Below are 23,134 nucleotides of genomic sequence, written 5' to 3'. Positions count from 1 at the left end.
AACACACCCATAACCTTAATCCCAGCACTAGCCCTAACCCTAACCCTAGCCCTAACCCTAGTCCTAACCCTAGCCCTTGCCCTAGCCCTAACCTGTGTACCTGCTTTTTTCTTTTTTTTTTCTTTACTTTTTTTTATTTTTGTGACAAAATCGCTGCGCTGCGATCTGACTCATAGTAACGCCACTTCTCCTCTGAACTCACACTGACAGATGATCAGAGGAGAAGCAGCGTTACTATGTGACAAGATCGCTGCCTGGCACACAGTAACGTGACTTCTCCTCTGATCTCACAATGACAGATGATCAGAGGTGAAGCAGCGTTACTGTGTGACAAGATCGCTGCCTGACACAGCTGTGCCAGGCAGCGATCAGCTGTGCCAGGCAGCGATCTAGTCACACAGTAACGCTGCTTCACCTCTGATCATCTGTCAGTGTTAGATCAGAGGAGAAGCCGCGATATAATGAGTGAGATCGCCGGGAAACAAGCAGCTTTCCCAGCGATCGCTCGCATTGGCTGCTGTGACGCTGACGTCATCAGGACCTGAACCAATCAGGTCTCGATGACGTCGGGGGTCCCAGCATGCATTGTGCACCGGGATCCCCGCGTTGTAAGGTATGTGGGGGTCCCGGGGGGCACAAAACCGCCAACAGTAGATAAACGTCGGCGCTGCACAAAGCCCAGCAAGCACCAACGTTTATCTACTGTGGGCAGTCGGGAAGCGGTTAATCTCCATTAAGGAAAATATCCTCCTACGGCCCCAGAGAAAAAGAGGAAAAAATGCATATAAAAAAAAAATTCTGACACTTTTTTTTTTTTTCTTTTTTTTTTTTTTGCCCTGCTTTTGAGTACCCTAGAATCTGCGGTATGGCTGGTGATTCTGTTATGAACGGGTAGCAGAGGAGGAAATAAAAAACAACACAAGCTAAGTCTCAGAAAACCAAAGACGTTGGTAACTATGCAGACCGCAGACCCCCGATCCTAACGCAACTAGCAGCATTCGTGGAGAGTTCCTACGGTGGTCCTAGACGCCTCGTCACAACCGGAGAAACTAAATAAGCCTAAAGCTTGAAAAGGGGAAAACTAACTGCTCCAGAGCAGACCCCAAAGGAGAGACAGCCCCCCACATGTATTGACGGTGAAAAAAGATGAAAACACAAACAAAGGCAGGAAAATAGGCTGAGCAAACGATGGGGCCAGACTAACGAGAAAGGACATGAAAGGAAAGACACTGTCTGCAGTCTGCCAAAAAACCCTACAAAATGTCCAACACAACTGATAGCAAAATTAACCCTGAAGTCACTAGACTTCTCCCACTATATCAGCACTCTGAAACATTCTGAGACAGAGCAAAAAGAGGCCAATCTAATAAGGGACAAAAAAAAAGGCAATTTGGCAAATAAGAGTGGAAATTCAGCACAGCCCAGCCGGGCTGGCTGACCACACAAAAAACTGAAAAGACCAACAAGAGCAAGTGTGAACATTAGCAAAAAACAAACTTATCTTTAGAAGACTGGAACAGAGCTGAGTCCTAGACCTGAGAAACAGACTGAATCACCAGCAACAGGATAGGGCGTCGGCTGTCTTATATCCAGTCTGATACTCCAGAGATCCAATCACTATCTTTCTCACCAGGTGGCAGATCACTACCACTCAAACCAACCTCACCACCTCCCGTCATCACCAGAGGGAGAACAGAAGGGGAACTCTCAACTGGTGGAGCAGAAAATGAGCTCATAACAGCACTGGTCACTGCTGAGCATGTACATAAAGGGCAGCACAGATTCATCTCATCTACGACCCCACAGCACTGGTCACTACTGAGCATGTACATAAAGGGCAGCACAGATTCATCTCATCTACGACCCCACAGCACTGGTCACTACTGAGTATGTATATAAAGGGCAGCACAGATTCATCTCATCTACGACCCCACAGCACTGGTCACTACTGACCATGTACATAAAGGGCAGCACAGATTCATCTCATCTACGACTCCACAGCACTGGTCACTACTGAGCATGTACATAAAGGGCAGCACAGATTCATCTCATCTATGACCCCACAGCACTGGTCATTACTGAGCATGTACATAAAGGGCAGCACAGATTCATCTCATCTACGACCCCACAGCACTGGTCACTACTGAGCATGTACATAAAGGGCAGCACAGATTCATCTCATCTACGACTCCACAGCACTGGTCACTACTGAGCATGTACATAAAGGGCAGCACAGATTCATCTCATCTACGACCCCACAGCACTGGTCATTACTGAGCATGTACATAAAGGGCAGCACAGATTCATCTCATCTCCGACACCACAGCACTGGTCACTACTGACATGTGTCATGATCTGAAGTGATCTGACAGTTTTAAAAGCACAGAGTGAACTTTTTTTCCTTTTGGCAAGTTGCCAAGGTGACTTGACTGTCCCCGGTGGTGGTTAGTGGTATCGCACCTTAGGTTTTCAGTTTAAAGTTCTCTGTAATTATGAATCAGGTGTGGGGCTCTATAAATGAGTCTCAGGGTGTGTAATCACTGCTGGTGATATTCATTCATTCCCTATATTCTGAGTTGGTGAGAGCCTGGTGGAAGGATGGAGCTGAGGAGGAGTCCTGCACAGCTTAGCCAGGGGGGACGTGTGTCAGCTATGGTGTCTGGACGAAGGGCTGGCATGGCGTGGTGGGGTCGCAGTGATGGTGTCAGCGGGAAGTGTCTGCATGGACTGGTGGAATGGCGACTATGGAGAGTGGCACTCAAAGCTAAGTGGTGTCCCCCTGTATTATCTCTTTCCCTCATGTGTGTTGTTAGTGCAGTGGTGGGATTAGTCTCCGCACCGACCAATTCCCTAGCGAGGGTTTAGGGTCAGGGCGAGCAAGGGTTTAAGGTTCGCATGCGGCGACAGGTGCGGAGCCTGTATAGGGAATGTGAGGAGTGCAGGGACACTGGCTCAGGGGAGTGCAGGTGGTCTCCATGTCCCCATTCCCTATTGCAGGGCCCACCATTGTTAATGTGACCCAGGTCCCCCTTATTATTTATTTAAATTCGCCTTACTGGAGGCGGGGTTTCCAGAATGTATGTATAACGTGTAATTCCTAAATTCGCCAGGTGGAGGCGGCGTATCCATCTGCACGTTTTATTATTTAAATTCGCCCCACTGGAGGCGCTGTATCCAGGGTCACGTGTGTTATGGGTCCGCCTTGCTGTATCATCTGCGTCCAGACACACGTGACCGTGACATTATCACCAGCCCAACTTTTTTTTTTTTTCTGGTGAGCCTTGGCCATGTGGAGACCTGTGAGTAATTGCTGCCGGGCCTCACTGAGGTGAGTGAGGAGCGGCATGGTGTGTTAGAGCCGCTGCAGCAGCAGTTATCAGGGTCTGGGGCCTCTGCTCAGATAACCAGGAAATCAAAATGGCGGCTGTGATCTGGCTAAAAGCCCCTAGAGTCGCTGCTTGGGAGCGGGACTTGCTCATGCACGCGGGCGTACCCAGGCAGGTGGGAGGAATGGTGCCCCACTGAGCTGCTTGGTATTCCCCGAGGTGAAGGGGTACGTTCCAGTGATGAGCAGACTGGTGTAGAGTCCGCGGAGCTCACGCCAAATCTTTAATGCCGTCCCCTCCTGGTCGTGTGGAGGCGACCAGTGAGTGTATATTTCCTCCATATCCGTTCCCTCTCCTCCTGGTGTGAGCAGCAGGTGTGCTGCGGGGGAGTAGTCACAAATCTCAACCCTCGCCATTAACCAACCCTGGGAGGTGCAGACCTCATGGTGAAGAGGGTTGGAGGGTGTGACCCCTTGATGAATAGCGGGGGTGTGAGTGTGGTGATGCAGGGGGACGCCTCGGCTGTCTAGTCAAGAATGAGTTCACCAAAATATGACAAACGAATGTGTGGCAATAAACGTTCAGGTCCGGACCTGTGTGTGAACGAGCGTGTATGGGTACCACCAAAAAAACATCTTGTGGAAGTGTGTTGTGGAGCCTGATCAGCTCATAACAAACAAACATACACATACATAAACTCGTTCCCCAGGTCGGCGCTGTGGAGATGAGTGGTGCCTCCAAAATAAACTTTATTGCCAATACCAGCTGTGTGTTTGTCATAAACCTGAAGTGTCAGGTAGTGGTGGCGTGAACTCAGGATCTGGGCGTCCCCGCTGTAGGTGTTTCCCTAATGAGGAGTGGTCTTGAGGGTCCAGAGGCCCCTCATTAAGGAGGGGGTACTGTCATGATCTGAAGTGATCTGACAGTTTTAAAAGCACAGAGTGAACTTTTTTTTCCTTTTGGCAAGTTGCCAAGGTGACTTGACTGTCCCCGGTGGTGGTTAGTGGTATCGCACCTTAGGTTTTCAGTTTAAAGTTCTCTGTAATTATGAATCAGGTGTGGGGCTCTATAAATGAGTCTCAGGGTGTGTAATCACTGCTGGTGATATTCATTCATTCCCTATATTCTGAGTTGGTGAGAGCCTGGTGGAAGGATGGAGCTGAGGAGGAGTCCTGCACAGCTTAGCCAGGGGGGACGTGTGTCAGCTATGGTGTCTGGACGAAGGGCTGGCATGGCGTGGTGGGGTCGCAGTGATGGTGTCAGCGGGAAGTGTCTGCATGTACTGGTGGAGTGGCGACTATGGAGAGTGGCACTCAAAGCTAAGTGGTGTCCCCCTGTATTGTCTCTTTCCCTCATGTGTGTTGTTAGTGCAGTGGTGGGATTAGTCTCCTCACCGACCAATTCCCTAGCGAGGGTTTAGGGTCAGGGCGAGCAAGGGTTTAAGGTTCGCGTGCGGCGACAGGTGCGGAGCCTGTATAGGGAATGTGAGGAGTGCAGGGACACTGGCTCAGGGGAGTGCAGGTGGTCTCCATGTCCCCATTCCCTATTGCAGGGCCCACCATTGTTAATGTGACCCAGGTCCCCCTTATTATTTATTTAAATTCGCCTTACTGGAGGCGGGGTTTCCAGAATGTATGTATAACGTGTAATTCCTAAATTCGCCAGGTGGAGGCGGCGTATCCATCTGCACGTTTTATTATTTAAATTCGCCCCACTGGAGGCGCTGTATCCAGGGTCACGTGTGTTATGGGTCCGCCTTGCTGTATCATCTGCGTCCAGACACACGTGACCGTGACAACATGTACATAAAGGGCAGCACAGATTCATCTCATCTACGACTCCACAGCACTGGTCACTACTGAGCATGTACATAAAGTGCAGCACAGATTCATCTCATCTACGACCCCACAGCACTGGTCACTACTGACATGTACATAAAGGGCAGCACAGATTCATCTCATCTACGACCCCACAGCACTGGACACTACTGACATGTACGTAAAGGGCATCACAGATTCATCTCATCTACGACCCCACAGCACTGGTCACTACTGAGCATGTACATAAAGGGCAGCACAGATTCATCTCATCTACGACTCCACAGCACTGGTCACTACTGAGCATGTACATAAAGGGCAGCACAGATTCATCTCATCTCCGACTCCACAGCACTGTGTTATGAACGGGTAGCAGAGGAGGAAATAAAAAACAACACAAGCTAAGTCTCAGGAAACCAAAGAGGTTGTTAACTATGCAGACCGCAGACCCCCGATCCTAACACCCAACTAGCAGCAGTCGTGGAGCGTTCCTACGGTGGTCCTAGACGTCTCGTCACAACCGGAGAAACTAAATAAGCCTAAAGCAGGAACAGGGGAAAACTAACTGCCCCAGAGCAGACCCCAAAGGAGAGACAGTCCCCCACATGTATTGACGGTGAAAAAAGATGAAAACACAAACAAAGGCAGGAAAATAGGCTGAGCATACGATGGGGCCAGACTAACTAGAAAGGACAGGAAAGGAAAGACACTGTCTGCAGTCTGCCAAAAAACCCTACAAAATGTCCAACACAACTGATAGCAAAATTAACTCTGAAGTCACTAGACTTCTCCCACTATATCAGCACTCTGAAACATTCTGAGACAGAGCAAAAAGAGGCCAATCTAATAAGGGACAAAAAAAAAGGCAATTTGGCAAATAAGAGTGGAAATTCAGCACAGCCCAGCCGGGCTGGCTGACCACACAAAAAACTGAAAAGACCAACAAGAGCAAGTGTGAACATTAGCAAAAAACAAACTTATCTTTAGAAAACTGGAACAGAGCTGAGTCCTAGACCTGAGAAACAGACTGAATCACCAGCAACAGGATAGGGCGTCGGCTGAAAAAAAAATCCAGTCTGATACTCCAGAGATCCAATCACTATCTTCCTCACCAGGTGGCAGATCACTACCACTCAAACCAACCTCACCACCTCCCGTCACCACCAGAGGGAGAACGGAAGGGGAACTCTCAACTGGTGGAGCAGAAAATGAGCTCATAACAGTACCCCCCCCTTGAGGAGGGGTCACCGAACCCTCATCCATGCCACCAGGCCGATCAGGATGGGCCCGGTGAAAAGCACAAACCAATTTATTGGCATGAATATCAGAGGCAGAGACCCAAGAACTATCTTCCTGGCCATAACCCTTCCATTTGACTAAATACTGGAGTCTCCGTCTAACCAAACGAGAATCCAATATTTTCTCTACCTCATATTCCATATTGCCTTTAACCAAGACAGGGTCAGGAGGTGCCGCCGCAGGAACTACTGGCTCAACAAACCTCTCCAACAGTGATTTGTGAAATACTTTATGGATTTTGAACGTAACTGGAAGAGCCAATCGAAAAGAAATAGGATTAAGAATCTCCAAAATCCTATAAGGTCCAATAAATCTTGGCTTAAATTTTGGAGATGCAACCTTCATAGGAATATTCTTAGACGACAACCAAACCAATATCACCCACTTTAAACCGGGGACCAATGGTCCTATGCCGGTTGGAAAAACGCTGGGCCTTTTCCTGAGAGAGAGACAATTTATCCCGGTCCCATATCTGCTGCATTCTCACAACCACAGTGTCCACACCTGGGCAGGACGAAAATTCTACTTGCCCTGAAGAGAATCGAGGATGAAACCCAAAATTACAGAAAAAGGGTGACATCAAGGTGGCAGAACTAGCTCTATTGTTCAGTGCAAATTCGGCCAAGGGCAAAAATGAGACCCAATCATCTTGATCAGCAGATATAAAACATTTTAAATAAGACTCCAAGGTCTGGTTTGTTCTCTCTGTCTGCCCATTGGTCTGGGGATGAAACGCGGAGGAGAAGGATAACTGAATTCCCAGATTGGAACAAAAGGCTTTCCAAAATCTGGAAACAAACTGGACCCCTCTATCGAACACAATGTTCTCAGGAATCCCGTGTAACCGAACCACCTGTTGAAAAAACAAGGGAACCAACTCAGCGGAAGATGGCAACTTTGGGAGTGGTACAAGATGGACCATCTTCGAAAATCTATCATAAATTACCCAGATAACAGTCATTCTCTGAGAGACTGGAAGATCAGAAATAAAATCCATTGAGATATGGGTCCATGGCCTCTTGGGCACCGGCAGAGGCATCAGCAACCCACTAGAACGAGAACAGGGTTTAGACCGAGAACAAGTCCCACAGGACTGTACAAAATTCCTGACATCACGAGATAAGGCAGGCCACCAAAACGACCAACTCACCAAATCTCTGGTTCCAAAAATACCTGGATGACCAGCCAATGCGGAGCAATGGACTTCAGACATCACTCTCTTTCTTCACTGGTCCGGAACATACAATCTTCCCATAGGGCAACGCTCAGGTTTATCCTCCTGAAATTCCTCCAGGGCGCGTCTCAAATCGGGCGAAATGGCAGAAAGAAATACCCCCTCACCTAGGATAGTAGTAGGCTCGGTCACATTAAGAGAATCAGCAAAGAAACTCCTAGAAAGGGCGTCTGCCTTAATATTCTTAGTGCCCGGAAGAAAAGAGACCACAAAATTAAAACGCGTGAAAAACAAGGCCCATCTAGCCTGTCTAGGATTCAAGAGTTTTGCTGACTCCAGATAAGTCAGATTTTTGTGATCGGTGAGGACCACAAATTGATGTCTAACTCCCTCCAACCAATGTCTCCACTCCTCAAATTCCCATTTCATGGCCAACAATTCCCGAGTCCCTACGTCATAGTTGCGTTCAGATGGGGAGAACTTTCGAGAAAAGAAGGCACAGGGATTCATCTTAGAAGTCACAGGGTCTTTTTGGGACAAAACAGCTCCTGCACCAATCTCAGAAGCGTCTAACTCCACTTGAAATGGAAGTGAGACATCAGGTTGCCGTAAAACTGGAGCTGAAGTAAACCTCCACTTAAGCTCCTTAAATGCTGAGACAGCCTCAGGAGACCAATTCAGCACATCAGCTCCCTTCTTGGTCAGATCAGTCAGTGGTTTGACAATACTAGAAAAATTACCTATAAATTTACGATAGAAATTAGCAAAACCCAAAAACTTCTGAAGAGCCTTCAAAGAAGTAGGCTGAACCCAATCATAAATGGCCTGTACCTTGGCCGGGTCCATTTCAATAGTCGATGGAGATAAGATAAATCCCAAAAATGAAATCCTCTGTACACCAAAGAGACATTTCGATCCCTTAACAAACAGGGAATTCTCCCTCAAAATCCGAAACACAGTCCGGACATGTTCCACATGGGAATCCTAATCATTAGAAAAGATCAAAATATCATCCAGATAGATGATCAAAAACTTATCCACGAAGTCTCGGAAAATATCATTCATAAAGGACTGGAAGACAGAAGGGGCATTGGAGAGCCCAAAAGGCATCACCAGGTACTCAAAATGTCCCTCCGGAGTATTAAACGCCGTCTTCCATTCATCCCCGTGCTTGATGCGAATAAGATAATACGCCCCCCTTAGGTCAAGCTTAGTAAACCAGCAGGCACTCTTAACGCTGAAGAATAAATCAGACATCAGAGGTAACGGGTACTGATATTTAAACGTCATCTTGTTAAGGGAACGATAATCAATACACGGTCTTAATGAACCATCTTTCTTGGCCACAAAAAAAAACCCAGCACCTAAAGGTGACGACGATGGTCTAATATGACCCTTCTCCAACGACTCCTTAATATAGGATCGCATAGCATCATGTTCGGGTACAGATAAGTTGAAAAGCCGACCCTTGGGAAATTTACACCCAGGCATCAACTCAATTGTCATAACTCCTATGAGGGGGCAAAGACGCAGACTTACTCTCACTAAATACATCAGAGAATTCAGCCAGATAATCAGGAACATCATGAGACTGAGGAGAGGTGGAGAAAACAGGAGCGTCCCTAAGAACACACTGACAACCCCAACTCACCACAGACACAGATTTCCAATCCAAAACTGGGTTATGAGTTTGCAACCAGGGGAACCCCAGAACAATAGTGTCATGCAAATTATGCAGCACCAAAAATTTACAATTTTCCTGGTGGTCAGAGGCAACTCGCATTATCACCTGGGTCCAAAACTGAGGTTTATTCTCCGCCAACGGAGTGGCATCAATACCCCTCAAAGGAATAGGCGTCTGCAGAGGCGTCATGGACAAACCACAACGTTTAGCAAAGTCCAAATCCATCAGATTCAATGCTGCTCCTGAATCCACAAAAGCCTTAGTGGAAAATGTGGACAAGGAGCAGATCAGAGTAATTGCCAAAAGGAACTTAGGTTGTATACTGCCCACAGCAAATGTGTGTGCAAAACGTTTCTCTCGTTTAGGGCAGACAGAAATAGTATGAGAGGCGTCTCCACAGAAAAAACACAGCTTATTGCGCCTTCTAAACTCCCGACGTTGCGCCCTAGACAAAACCCCATCACATTGCATAGGTTCAGACATTTGTTCAAAAGGTGGCAGCGCCTCCCGTGTATTTTTACATTCACGTAAACGCCGATCAACTTGAATGGCTAATGCCATAGAGCCATCCAGACCAGAGGGAACAGGAAATCCCACCATAACATCTTTTACGGTCTCTGATAAACCTTTCTGAAAGAGGGCTGCCAATGCACTATCATTCCATGTAGTAAGGACCGCCCACTTTCGGAATTTTTGACAATATAACTCTGCAGGATCCTGACCCTGGTTTAATGCCAACAGGGTTCTTTCAGCATGATCAACGGAATTAGGTTCATTATACAACAACCCCAAGGCCTGAAAAAATGCATCCACATTAGTCAGAATAGGATTTTCAGGTGTCAGTGAAAACGCCCAATCCTGGGGATCGCCACGCAGCAAGGAGATGACAATTTTAATCTGCTGCGCAGAGCTTCCCGATGAGTTAGGCTTCAAGGCAAGAAATAATTTACAATTATTCTTAAAATTCAAAAATTTAGACCGATCCCCAGAAAACACATCAGGAGTGGGGATTTTGGGTTCAACAGCATGTGATTGAGAGAGATAGGTGGAAATACCCTGCACTTCAGCAGCGAGCTGCTCCACACGATCAGACAATTGCTTAATCTCCATTAAGGAAAATATCCTCCTACGGCCCCAGAGAAAAAGAGGAAAAAATGCATATAAAAAAAAAAATTCTGACACTTTTTTTTTTTCTTTTTTTTTTTTTTCCCCTGCTTTTGAGTACCCTAGAATCTGCGGTATGGCTGGTGATTCTGTTATGAACGGGTAGCAGAGGAGGAAATAAAAAACAACACAAGCTAAGTCTCAGAAAACCAAAGAGGTTGGTAACTATGCAGACCGCAGACCCCCGATCCTAACGCAACTAGCAGCAGTCGTGGAGCGTTCCTACGGTGGTCCTAGATGCCTCGTCACAACCGGAGAAACTAAATAAGCCTTAAGCAGGAAAAGGGGAAAACTAACTGCTCCAGAGCAGACCCCAAAGGAGAGACAGCCCCCCACATGTATTGACGGTGAAAAAAGATGAAAACACAAACAAAGGCAGGAAAATAGGCTGAGCAAACGATGGGACCAGACTAACTAGAAAGGACAGGAAAGGAAATTTTTATTAATTAGATTCTTTCGTCTTTGTTCTTCCTTTCCACTTCTATTAGCAGAGTTCTCAATAGCATTTGTCAGGTGTATGGCTTTTTCTGGTCTTTTGCTTCCCTTCCCATGTTGTTCTAGCTTAAAGCTCTCCTTACAAGTGTAGCAAGGCGATTTGGAAGTCGCCTTGCTACACTTGTAAGGAGAGCTTTAAACTAGAACAACATGGGAAGGGAAGCAAAAGACCAGAAAAAGCCATACACCTGACAAATGCTATTGAGAACTCTGATAATAGAAGTGGAAAGGAAGAACAAAGACGAAAGAATCTAATTAATAAAAATATTGGAGAAAGAGAAACCAATCACAAACTAAAATGTTTCTATACTAATGCACAAAGCATGGGCAACAAACAAGGAGAATTGGAACTACTAACACAGGAAAAGAAATATGATGTCATTGGAATCACTGAAACTTGGTGGGACGATACACATGATTGGAATACAAGACTAGAAGGATACAACTTATTTGCAAGAAACAGACTTGATAAACGAGGAGGGGGTGTTGCATTGTATGTTAGAAACGCGTATATCTGCAAAGAGATTGAAGCTTCAGAGACTGGGAGTTCTGTGGAAACTGTTTGGGTAAGAATACAAGGACAGAACAATGGAAAGGACACCATTGTAGGCATTTACTACAGGCCGCCTGTGCAAGCTGAAGATATGGATGAACTCTTTATGCATCAAATGGCCAAGTTCTCCAAAAAATATGACATAGTTGTCATGGGAGATTTCAACTATCCAGACATTTGTTGGGAATCTCTCTCAGGCAAAACTAACAGGTCAAGGAAATTCTTATCCTCTCTTGCTGACAACTTTATCTTCCAAAAGGTAGGGGAGAAAACAAGGGGAACTGCTACCTTGGATCTAATCCTTATAAACAGGGAGGAAATGGTTGAGGAGGTAAAAGTGGCTGGAACCCTAGGAGGTAGCGACCATGCTATTTTAGAATTTTGGATAACTAGAGGCGGAAGACCTGTGAAGACTCAGACGTCAAGGTTAGATTTCAGAAAGGCAGATTTTAAGGGATTCAGAAAGATAATTGGAGGGATCCAATGGCTGGATATCCTTAAAGACAAAAATGTCCAGGAAGGATGAAGAAATCTTGAAAAATGAAATTCTCAAAGCACAGTTGTTAACAATTCCGAAAAGAGGGAAGAATAGGAAGCATTTAAGGAAACCAGGATGGGTGAACACAGAACTTAAGCACATGCTAAAAAAGAAGAAAAAAATGTTTATAAAATGGAAAGAGGGAGGCATATCTAAAGAAGAATATAATGCTGTCTGCAGAATCTGCAGGGCACAAATCAGATTAGCTAAAGCTGAAAATGAATTGAGGCTTGCAAGAGATGTCAAAAGCAATAATAAAGGATTTTGGGGATATGTCAAAAGTAAAAGAAAAGTCAAAGATGCTATAGGATTTTTACAGGATGAAAATGATGAAATGGTAAGACAGGATGTTGAGAAGGCTGAACTTTTAAATTCCTATTTTGCATCTGTTTTCTCTCAGAAAGGAAATGTAACACCAACTGTTATTCACTGTCCTATTAAGGGAATAGAAGAATCCAGGATATCTATAAACAGAAAGATAGTGAGGAAACACTTAGCTAACCTAAATGAATTCAAGTCTCCAGGTCCAGATGAATTACACCCCAGAGTACTGAAGGAGATAGCAGAAGAAATTTTTGAACCCCTCTCCATAATCTTTGAAAATTCTTGGAGAACAGGAGAAGTGCCAGAAGACTGGAGAAGAGCAAATGTTGTTCCTATCTTCAAAAAGGGGAAGAAGGTGGACCCAGGCAACTATAGGCCGGTGAGTCTGACTTCTATACCAGGAAAGATCTTTGAACAAATTATTAAACAACATTTAAGTCAATACCTGGATAAGAATGAAGTGATCAAACAGAGTCAGCATGGGTTTGTAACTAATAAGTCATGTCAGACTAACTTAATTTCCTTCTATGACGGTATCACTGATTGGGTGGATCAAGGAAATGCTGTAGATATAGTATATCTTGACTTCAGCAAAGCATTTGACAAAGTCTCTCATACAATCCTTATTGAAAAAATGACTAAGTATGGAATGGACAAGGCAACTGTTAGGTGGATTCATAGCTGGCTTAGTGATCGGACCCAAAGAGTGGTCGTAAATGGCTGCACATCCAGTTGGAAGAATGTCTCAAGTGGGGTACCACAGGGCTCTGTCCTGGGCCCTGTATTGTTCAACATCTTTATCAACGATTTAGATGAAGGAATTGAGGGTAAACTGATTAAATTTGCTGATGACACAAAGCTAGGAGGGATAGCTAATACTAGAGAAGAGAGAGAGAGGATTCAAAAAGATTTAAATAAACTGGAGAAGTGGGCAGTAACTAACAGAATGGTTTTTAACAGGGAGAAATGCAAAGTACTACATCTGGGCAATAAAAATGAAAAAAGCATATATAGAATGGGAGGAATAGGGCTAAGTGACAGCACATGTGAAAAAGACTTGGGTATACTAATAGATCACAGACTGAATATGAGTCAACAGTGTGATGCAGCAGCAAAAAAGGCAAATGCAGTTCTAGGATGTATTAACAGAAGCATACAGTCTAGATCACGTGAAGTCATTATTTCCCTCTACTCCTCTTTGGTCAGACCTCATCTGGAATATTGTGTCCAGTTTTGGGCACCACATTTTAAAAAAGACATCAACAAACTGGAGCAAGTTCAGAAAAGAGCGACCAGAATGGTGACCGGTCTGCAAACCCTGTCTTATGAGGAAAGGTTGCAGGATTTGGGAATGTTTAGTTTGCAAAAGAGAAGACTGAGAGGAGACTTAATTGCTGTCTACAAATATCTAAAGGGCTGTCACATTGTAGAAGGATCAACTTTATTCTCATTTGCACAAGGAAAGACTAGAAGCAATGGGATGAAACTGAATGTGAGGAGACACAGATTAGATATTAGAAAAAACTTTTTGACAGTTAGAGTGATCAATGAGTGGAACAGGCTGCCACGAGAAGTGGTGAGTTCTCCTTCAATGGAAGTCTTCAAACAGAGGCTGGACAGACATCTGACTGGGATGATTTAGCGAATCCTGCTTTGAGCAGGGGGTTGGACCAGATGGCCCAGGAGGTCCCTTCCAACTCTACGATTCTATGATTCTATGAAAGACACTGTCTGCAGTCTGCCAAAAAACGCTACAAAATGTCCAACACAACTGATAGCAAAATTAACCCTGAAGTCACTAGACTTCTCCCACTATATCAGCACTCTGAAACATTCTGAGACAGAGCAAAAAGAGGCCAATCTAATAAGGGACAAAAAAAAAAGGCAATTTGGCAAATAAGAGTGGAAATTCAGCACAGCCCAGCCGGGCTGGCTGACCACGCAAAAAACTGAAAAGACCAACAAGAGCAAGTGTGAACATTAGCAAAAAACAAACTTATCTTTAGAAGACTGGAACAGAGCTGAGTCCTAGACCTGAGAAACAGACTGAATCACCAGCAAAAGGATAGGGCGTCGGCTGTCTTATATCCAGTCTGATACTCCAGAGATCCAATCACTATCTTCCTCACCAGGTGGCAGATCACTACCACTCAAACCAACCTCACCACCTCCCGTCATCACCAGAGGGAGAACAGAGGGGAACTCTCAACTGGTGGAGCAGAAAATGAGCTCATAACAGCACTGGTCACTACTGAGCATGTACATAAAGGGCAGCACAGATTCATCTCATCTACGACTCCACAGCACTGGTCACTACTGAGCATGTACATAAAGGGCAGCACAGATTCATCTCATCTACGACTCCACAGCACTGGTCACTACTGAGCATGTACATAAAGGGCAGCACAGATTCATCTCATCTACGACTCCACAGCACTGGTCACTACTGAGCATGTACATAAGGTGCAGCACAGATTCATCTCATCTACGATTCCACAGCACTGTTCACTACTGAGCATGTACATAAAAGGCAGCACAGATTCATCTCATCTACGACTCCACAGCACTGGTCACTACTGAGCATGTACATAAAGTGCAGCACAGATTCATCTCATCTACGACTCCACAGCACTGGTCACTACTAACATATACATAAAGGGCAACACAGATTCATCTCATCTACGACCCCACAGCACTGGTCACTACTGAGCATGTACATAAAGTGCAGCACAGATTCATCTCATCTACGACTCCACAGCACTGGACACTACTGAGCATGTACATAAAGTGCAGCACAGATTCATCTTATCCACGACTCCACAGCACTGGTCACTACTAACATATACATAAAGGGCAACACAGATTCATCTCATCTACGACCCCACAGCACTGGTCACTACTGAGCATGTACATAAAGTGCAGCACAGATTCATCTCATCTACGACTCCACAGCACTGGTCACTACTGAGCATGTACATAAAGGGCAGCAGGGAATCATCTCATCTACGACTCCACAGCACTGGTCACTACTGAGCATATACATAAAGGGCAGCACAGATTCATCTCATCTCTGACTCCACAGCACTGGTCACTACTGAGCATGTAGATAAAGGGCAGCACAGATTCATCTCAGCTACGACTCCACAGCACTGGTCACTACTGAGCATGTACATAAAGGGCAGCACAGATTCATCTCAGCTACGACTCCACAGCACTGGTCACTACTGAGCATGTACATAAAGGGCAGCACAGATTCATCTCATCTACGACCCCACAGCACTGGTCACTACTGACATGCACATAAAGGGCAGCACAGATTCATCTCATCTACGACTCCACAGCACTGGTCACTACTGAGCATGTACATAAAGGGCAGCACAGATTCATCTCATCTACGACCCCACAGCACTGGTCACTACTGAGCATGTACATAAAGGGCAGCACAGATTCATCTCATCTACGACCCCACAGCACTGGTCACTACTGAGCATGTACATAAAGGGCAGCACAGATTCATCTCATCTACGACCCCACAGCACTGGTCACTACTGAGCATGTAGATAAAGGGCAGCACAGATTCATCTCAGCTACGACTCCACAGCACTGGTCACTACTGAGCATGTACATAAAGGGCAGCACAGATTCATCTCAGCTACGACTCCACAGCACTGGTCACTACTGAGCATGTACATAAAGGGCAGCACAGATTCATCTCATCTACGACCCCACAGCACTGGTCACTACTGACATGCACATAAAGGGCAGCACAGATTCATCTCATCTACGACTCCACAGCACTGGTCACTACTGAGCATGTACATAAAGGGCAGCACAGATTCATCTCATCTACGACCCCACAGCACTGGTCACTACTGAGCATGTACATAAAGGGCAGCACAGATTCATCTCATCTACGACCCCACAGCACTGGTCACTACTGAGCATGTACATAAAGGGCAGCACAGATTCATCTCATCTACGACCCCACAGCACTGGTCACTACTGAGCATGTACATAAACGGCAGCACAGATTCATCTCATCTACGACTCCATAGTACTGGTCACTACTGAGCATGTACATAAAGTGCAGCACAGATTCATCTCATCTACGACTCCACAGCACTGGTCACTACTGAGCATGTACATAAAGTGCAGCACAGATTCATCTCATCTACAACCCCACAGCATTGGTCACTACTGAGCATGTACATAAAGGGCAGCACAGATTCATCTCATCTACGACTCCACAGCACTGGTCACTATTGACATGTACATAAAGGGCAGCACAGATTCATCTCATCTACGACTCCACAGCACTGGTCAATACTGATCATGTACATAAAGGGCAGCACAGATTCATCTCAACTAAAAGCCCAGATCCTTAGATCAGGAACAGAACAGACATTTTATAGGACATTTCATAACTTTTAAAAATTGTTATGACAACATTTACAGCACATCCTGCATTGTACCAATGCACCTAATGTATTATATATTTTAGGAGTCTGAATCGGTCCATGTTATACCAACTCCCCAAAAATGGACACTGACTCCACATCCCAGCCTGAGCAGTACTTCAAATGTCATGCACCTAGAGCTACAAGGATAGCAGCTGCCAAAAAGTTGGGAGTACCCCTAACTTCTTGATGCAGGGGCTTGTATATGATAGATCTTGAAAGGACTCCAAATTTTCCAAACCATGGGAGGAGAAATTGACCCATGAATTATAGAAAAAGGATGGAGGGAACACCGAGCACCATAATGATGGCCCGTGGTGATTTTTACTATGAGGAATGGTTGGCGTCTTATATCAGTGATGACATGGGGGGCTCAGAACACCAGCGGAGGCTATAGAGATCTGTCATATGACACTGCGCCTTTAAGGCATGTTGTTACCTTCATCATGCCGATATCTGTTTCAGCTCCGGGTGGGACGTTGACACCTTCATCCTCAGGGAACGGCATCTGGGTCTGATCGTGAATCAGGAGGCGAATGCCAGCGGAGTGCGTCATGTCCCGCACGTATTCAATCTGCTGAATGAACAGCTCCAGGTGCAGACCTGCCGGGCACACAGACGGATTAATGTATAAAACCATAGACATCAGGGTCCAGGTTTATGTGGAAAATGGAGTCTATCTTACACACATTGGCCCATGTTTTTTTCTACTGTAACAGTGCCCCTGGTGCCTTCCAGTAATCACAAAGTCTTTTTCGGCTGCTTGCAGTGCCCCCCTTACTATAGAATGTTAGAGTTGGAAGAGACCTCCAGGGTCATCATGACCAACCCCCATTACAGCCCCTGAAGTCCCATTTAAAGCTAAGGGAACACATGTAAAACTGGTACATATTCTGGAAAGCATAGACCCCCTCCTCTTCCTGATGTGCAAGATTATTCCAAAACCTTCTAAAAAGCAGCTTTACACACAGGTAAAGAAAGTCCGTCCATTGCTATTATACCCGCTCATTATCTATAACCTGATCCTTGTCATTAGTAGTAACCAGGTCACCATTAATGACCCCATCTCCTGCACAGTAGCAACATCTGGTAATTCCCAGCTCGCTCCGATCTTGTTAGTAGCAATTAGTGGATACCATTGGATTCTAAATGCTGGCCGACTCCCAAAGAGCCCTCCATAGCAGCACCTGCAGTGAAGGTCACTCAGCTTTTGCCCAAAATCCAGGCTGTAGTGAAGCCTACTAAGTCAACGGTCCCATGTGCGGAAACTGTTTTTTGTTTTGTTTTTTTGGTCTGCAGTTGTCCACACCAAAATATGCAATAGCAATCTGCTCTGATTATTGTGTCTTTTGCTACCCTTTTTTAGCAATCTGCTCTGATTATTGCGTCTTTTGCTGACCTTTTTATCAAGCTGCTCTGATTATTGTGTCTTTTGCTACCCTTTTTTAGCAATCTGCTCTGATTATTGCGTCTTTTGCTGACCTTTTTATCAAGCTGCTCTGATTATTGCGTCTTTTGCTGCCCTTTTTATCAATCTGCTCTGATTATTGCGTCTTTTGCTGCCCTTTTTATCAATCTGCTCTGATTATTGCGTCTTTTGCTGTCCTTTTTATCAATCTGCTCTGATTATTGCGTTTTTTGCTGGCCATTTTTAGAACTCTTCTCTCATTATTACGCTTTTTGCTGCCCATTTTTAGAAATATCCGCACCGCGAGACAATTTGCATGCAGAAAATATCCAGAATATGTAGATGAAATTTGTTGAAATCCAGTAATGTATTATTTTCTGCACTCAAGAAGATGCTGAAAAATCCACAAGTATGCAATGTGTGAACTTCGCCTAAGGGCTTGCTCACACAAGCGTATAACACAGCTGAGTGCTGTGTGATGTTTTATCAGACAGCACTTGGCCCAGTGTTATTCTTAGGGACAACATACTGATTCAGCATGAGAGAAAAATCGCAGCATGCTGAGAACACATGAGAGAATTGGGTCACACTCACCCATTGAAGTCCATGGGTTTGTGTGAAACGTCGGACTGCATTCGGATGTCACCAGAGTACAATATGATTACCGTAGATGCCAGCAATGGAGGTGATGGAGAAATTACTTTCTCTGTCTCCTCCGCACCTGTGCTGCGATTCTCTCATGCAAGACAACCCGAGCACAGTGCTGTGACAGAGTTTGAGTTGATTGTCATTTGTATATTCGACCCTGACTCTCTCACACAAGAGAACATACACTCGTGTGACCCCAGCCAAAATCAGAAACATAAACTGAGGACTTCCCTTCCAATGCCTGGCTTACTCATGGCGGGGGTCCTTACCGTACATAAACCCCGCTTTAGTAGTGTTCAGCGGCAGGGTGTTCGCCGGGTTCCCTCGATAATCTGTCTGCTTCAGGGAGTTGAAGGTGTAACAATTCCCAAATTTGTAGTTAATAAAAGTGGAGAAGTAACTAAAAAAAGAAAAATCAGAAAAAGTTGTAAGAATCCATCAGTAGGGATGAGCAAGTAGTGAAATACTCGGACTCGCTGTACTCGTTACGAGTAGCTCCTAATACTCAGGTACTCGTAACGAGTCCAATGTAAGTCTATGGGAAATGCGAGTAATGGGCAGAGAATGTGTGTGGGCGGAGACAATGTGTTCGGGGGGCTGTGGGGCTGTGCCGGCTCTGTGCGGTCTGTGCCGGTGCTGTGCTGAATCTGTGCGGTGGTTTTGCGGGCATCGACTTGTCCCATCCGGCTGTGCCCGCTACAGTGACAGCATTAGCGGATGATGGGAAAGTAGTATTCCAATCATCTTGCTAATGTGAATGTAAAAAAAAAAAAAAAAAGACATACAGTACATACAACACATAACAGAGTACATACTCACCGCACACACCTAATTTCCCAAAGCCTTTGATCACCTGTAAAAAATTAAAATAATAAAGCAACCTGTACTCACCTTTCCGCCGTAATCCCATTAATAATGGTGGTCCCAGGTCAATCTCCCGTGGAGAGCAGCTGCATCAGCTGATGCGATCGCTCTCCAGGGGCTCCAGTGATACAGTGACGCTGCGTGGCCAGCCAATCACAGTAATGCCACAACAAAGAAGGCGGCGGCTTTACTGTGATTGGCTAACACATGCCGGTGGGAGATCTGAATATTGCGAGTTGAGTAGTGAAATTTACTCACTAGGATTCGAGTACCGCGAGTACCTCATTACTCGCCGAGTACCGAATCCTAACGAGTATACTCGCTTATCTCTATCCATCAGGACTATCCAGGTCTGACAACCCTCCATGAGCTGTGAGATGTAGGGTACTTCTGGCCAGTCCTGGAACTTTCTAATGGACTTTATTGGCCAATTCATCATTGTTTTGTAGCCCCTCTTCTAAGGTTCTAAGGCTGCAATTCACATGTTGTGGACGCCATTTGTCTTTCTGCTGCAACAATGACAAAAAATGCAACAATTCTTTGCATTTTTCTGCAAAAAAAAAGCATCGTGATCACAAGATTTCCAAGACTTAGGCCGGGATCACGCATGTGAGGAATACTGCCGAGTTTCGCATGTTAATACCCGGCACGGCTGCCGCCACTCAGAAGCGGAGCCTGCGGCTGCATGTATTGCTATGTGACCGCACGCTCTGATCCGAGTGCCGGCAGCGGTCCCAGTTTTTTTCAGAGTTGAAGACTAACAAGTGACATTTTTAAGCTTCTCAAAAGGATCATTCAACTGTTCAAAAAGATGTGGACAAAAAGCGAGAGCAAAAAAGTAATCTTTGTATTTCAGTAAAATATCATGATAAATTTGGTGCAAAGTCCATTAATTAAAAAAAAAGACAAAATAATATGATATAAAACAGATATCTGCTTGCTATCAGGGAATGGAAATCGTACAGGACTAGAAATCTGTACAGACATAGGCCCCAATGTCTAATTTTTTTGTCTTTCTTTTTGTGCTGGAGTACAGTTGTACAAAAATTTGTGATATATAAAGAAGTCGTAAATGATTAATTGGGCTAAAGCATCTGGATAACCAAAGCCATGGCCATAATATGGAACAACAAAAAAGCTAACGTAATGTAAGGCGCAAATAACAAAGAATAGAGTGCAAATAAAGTCTTTTATAAGAACAATTTTTACACCAGAAAAAAAGGTGCAAAAGTAACAATGACTTGTCCCCTGTGAGTTTTGATATTTCGAGAGCGGACAGTACAAAGAGTAACCAGTTTTTGCTTGATCCTATTATAAGAAGCTACATAATGGCACCATTAGTGGGGTGCGCACCGACATCTCTACCGACTGATGTCAGATGATTAAAGCAAGACAGTAAAAGATCTGAGGAAAAGCAGCCAGGAGTCAATAGTGGATTAATGAGGTGCATGAAAGCAAGGTGGAGCGAGGGAGCAGCCTCTTTATAGCCAGCGTAAGTCTAAGTGGCTGATATCAGAGAATACATGATGTATTAAAAGCATCAGTCTCCTTCCATAGTTCAGGGAAACATCATTAGGAAAGGGACAGTGAGGGACTTGTAACTATCTTTGAGGAGTGGGAATTAGGTAGCACATGCATGTTCAGACAAATTGAGAGTGCATGTGTATGTGGGGGAAGTTGGGAGAAGTAGCTGCCGGATGAATGAGATATCGGTATATCATGACACGGCATCCTTAATGCTGCCGTACCTGGCGTTGCATTCCTGACCATGGAAATTGCAGAAGATCAGCATCTCATCCAGCTGGTGGCCCATCTCTACCTTCTGCTCATCTGATAACTGGTTAAATTCCGAGGCGAACCTGTTGAAGGCGCCGGCATACTGGATGCTGTCATCTTGATATTCGGACGATGAGTTGACGTGAGAGCGATTTCTCCGGTGATTCATCTCTAGACCAGAGTCCTTGGAAGTAAAAGAACAAGTTAAAGCCCTTTTATAGTAACTGCTTGCTCTCAGTGAATGGGAACCTACTCCTTCCAGAGCTAATCCATATTGCATGGTCTGTTACATTTTTGTGCATGTCTGAAAAAGACAAATACTGCCAGGACCAAGGTCAGATTGTGTCCAAAGTGTATCTTCCAGCTTCATGGAAAGTGGATGGCTCTGTCGGGGGTTTTTTGGAGATTCCAACAGAGACCACGACGTAGAGCTCAGCTTTGAGGACTGAATGTGTGTGACCCTAACCTAAACTGGATGTAATTGTAACAAACATTCAGCTCTGAGACATATTAGGTCAGGCACAAGGAAATTAGCAAAAATTACTATTCCTAAGTTTGTCTCAAGTTACACTGGGGGACAGGGGAAGTCTAATATGTTAATAAATATGATGAAAACTTCAACCGCCATATTTTTCGATGATCACATATACAAAGGAGGAACAATTTGTACCTGCAGGGAGGTTGTCATTGCAAAACTTTTCTTGATGGAGGACAGTTTCACGCTGTTCAGGTTGCAGATGGTTATGGCTGGGAACTTGAGCTTGGCACTAGAAATGAGCATGATCTTCTCATGGGACGGGTAGGTGTAGTAGGTCATGACCATCTCGGTGCACTGCCAGAGGGCGCAGCACAGGGCGAAACTCACAAAGAACAACCAGACCAGGCGACGGAACCAGTGGCGAGAGCGGAAGATGTTAGGAATCCCATGGGCCGACGTATGCTGCAGGACGGTATGACCCAGCTTCCTTAACGTCCTGGCATCATATGAGGAGGACGCCAGGACCTTCATCTCCGGGTAAACCATTCTCAGCTTTGACTGGCACTTTTCTGCCTCATGTGACCCGCCTCAGAGGCTTTTTAAAAGTCTTGATCTGCAATGCCCCAAGGTATAGAGGCCTCTAATCCATCATATTGCTCATTGAAATGTCCTGTTTCCTTAGTGATATCTACAGTAATGATCTCATTATACCTCCAAGTGTGCAATCATTGTGCCTTCAAATAAAAGATGTCAGGAAGTGATTACACCGTCTATATGGAAGGATTTCTTTCTATCGGGAAATCCAATGATTTGATGTCTACCTGCCATAACTGTATGGATCACTTTACATCCTCTATGCTTTATATCTCCAGCACCCATATGCTACACAAATACGAGCACAATCATGATCCATCACAAATCTCGAAAATGAGACATTATCCCATAAGACTTTCCTCAAACCTTCAAGTTAGATGACTTTGCAAGTCTCAGACATAGATGGTTTCCCTGCTCCAAAGCTTTGAGGTTTTTTTTTCCATCTTCTAGCCTTTATTAACGACAGGTTATCAGAGATGGCTGGGCTCCTAGGAAACCAGCGCAGTACTTGCAAGCTGGCTCTAGGCCACTTCAG

General features: G+C 45.1%; 1 protein-coding gene across 1 annotated transcript in view; it reads right to left on the bottom strand.

Annotated features, from left to right (window-relative positions):
* Positions 1-22,791, bottom strand: part of LOC141059869 (epithelial sodium channel subunit gamma-like) — a 39,262-nt gene extending 16,471 nt beyond the window's left edge. The window contains exons 1-4 of the mRNA XM_073556040.1: positions 22,198-22,791; positions 21,500-21,711; positions 19,157-19,287; positions 17,271-17,434 (exon numbers count right to left, since the gene is read on the bottom strand). Coding sequence (XP_073412141.1) covers positions 17,271-17,434; positions 19,157-19,287; positions 21,500-21,711; positions 22,198-22,551 — 861 coding nt within the window. The 5' untranslated portion in view covers positions 22,552-22,791. The remainder of the gene's footprint in view (positions 1-17,270; positions 17,435-19,156; positions 19,288-21,499; positions 21,712-22,197) is intronic.
* Positions 22,792-23,134: the final 343 nt, after the last annotated feature.

This window comes from Dendrobates tinctorius, unplaced genomic scaffold (genome assembly GCF_039654945.1).
Source record: "Dendrobates tinctorius isolate UK_male_01 unplaced genomic scaffold, ASM3965494v1 ptg000231l, whole genome shotgun sequence".
NCBI lineage: Eukaryota > Metazoa > Chordata > Amphibia > Anura > Dendrobatidae > Dendrobates > Dendrobates tinctorius.
This window is presented reverse-complemented; position numbering and strand designations above follow the sequence as displayed.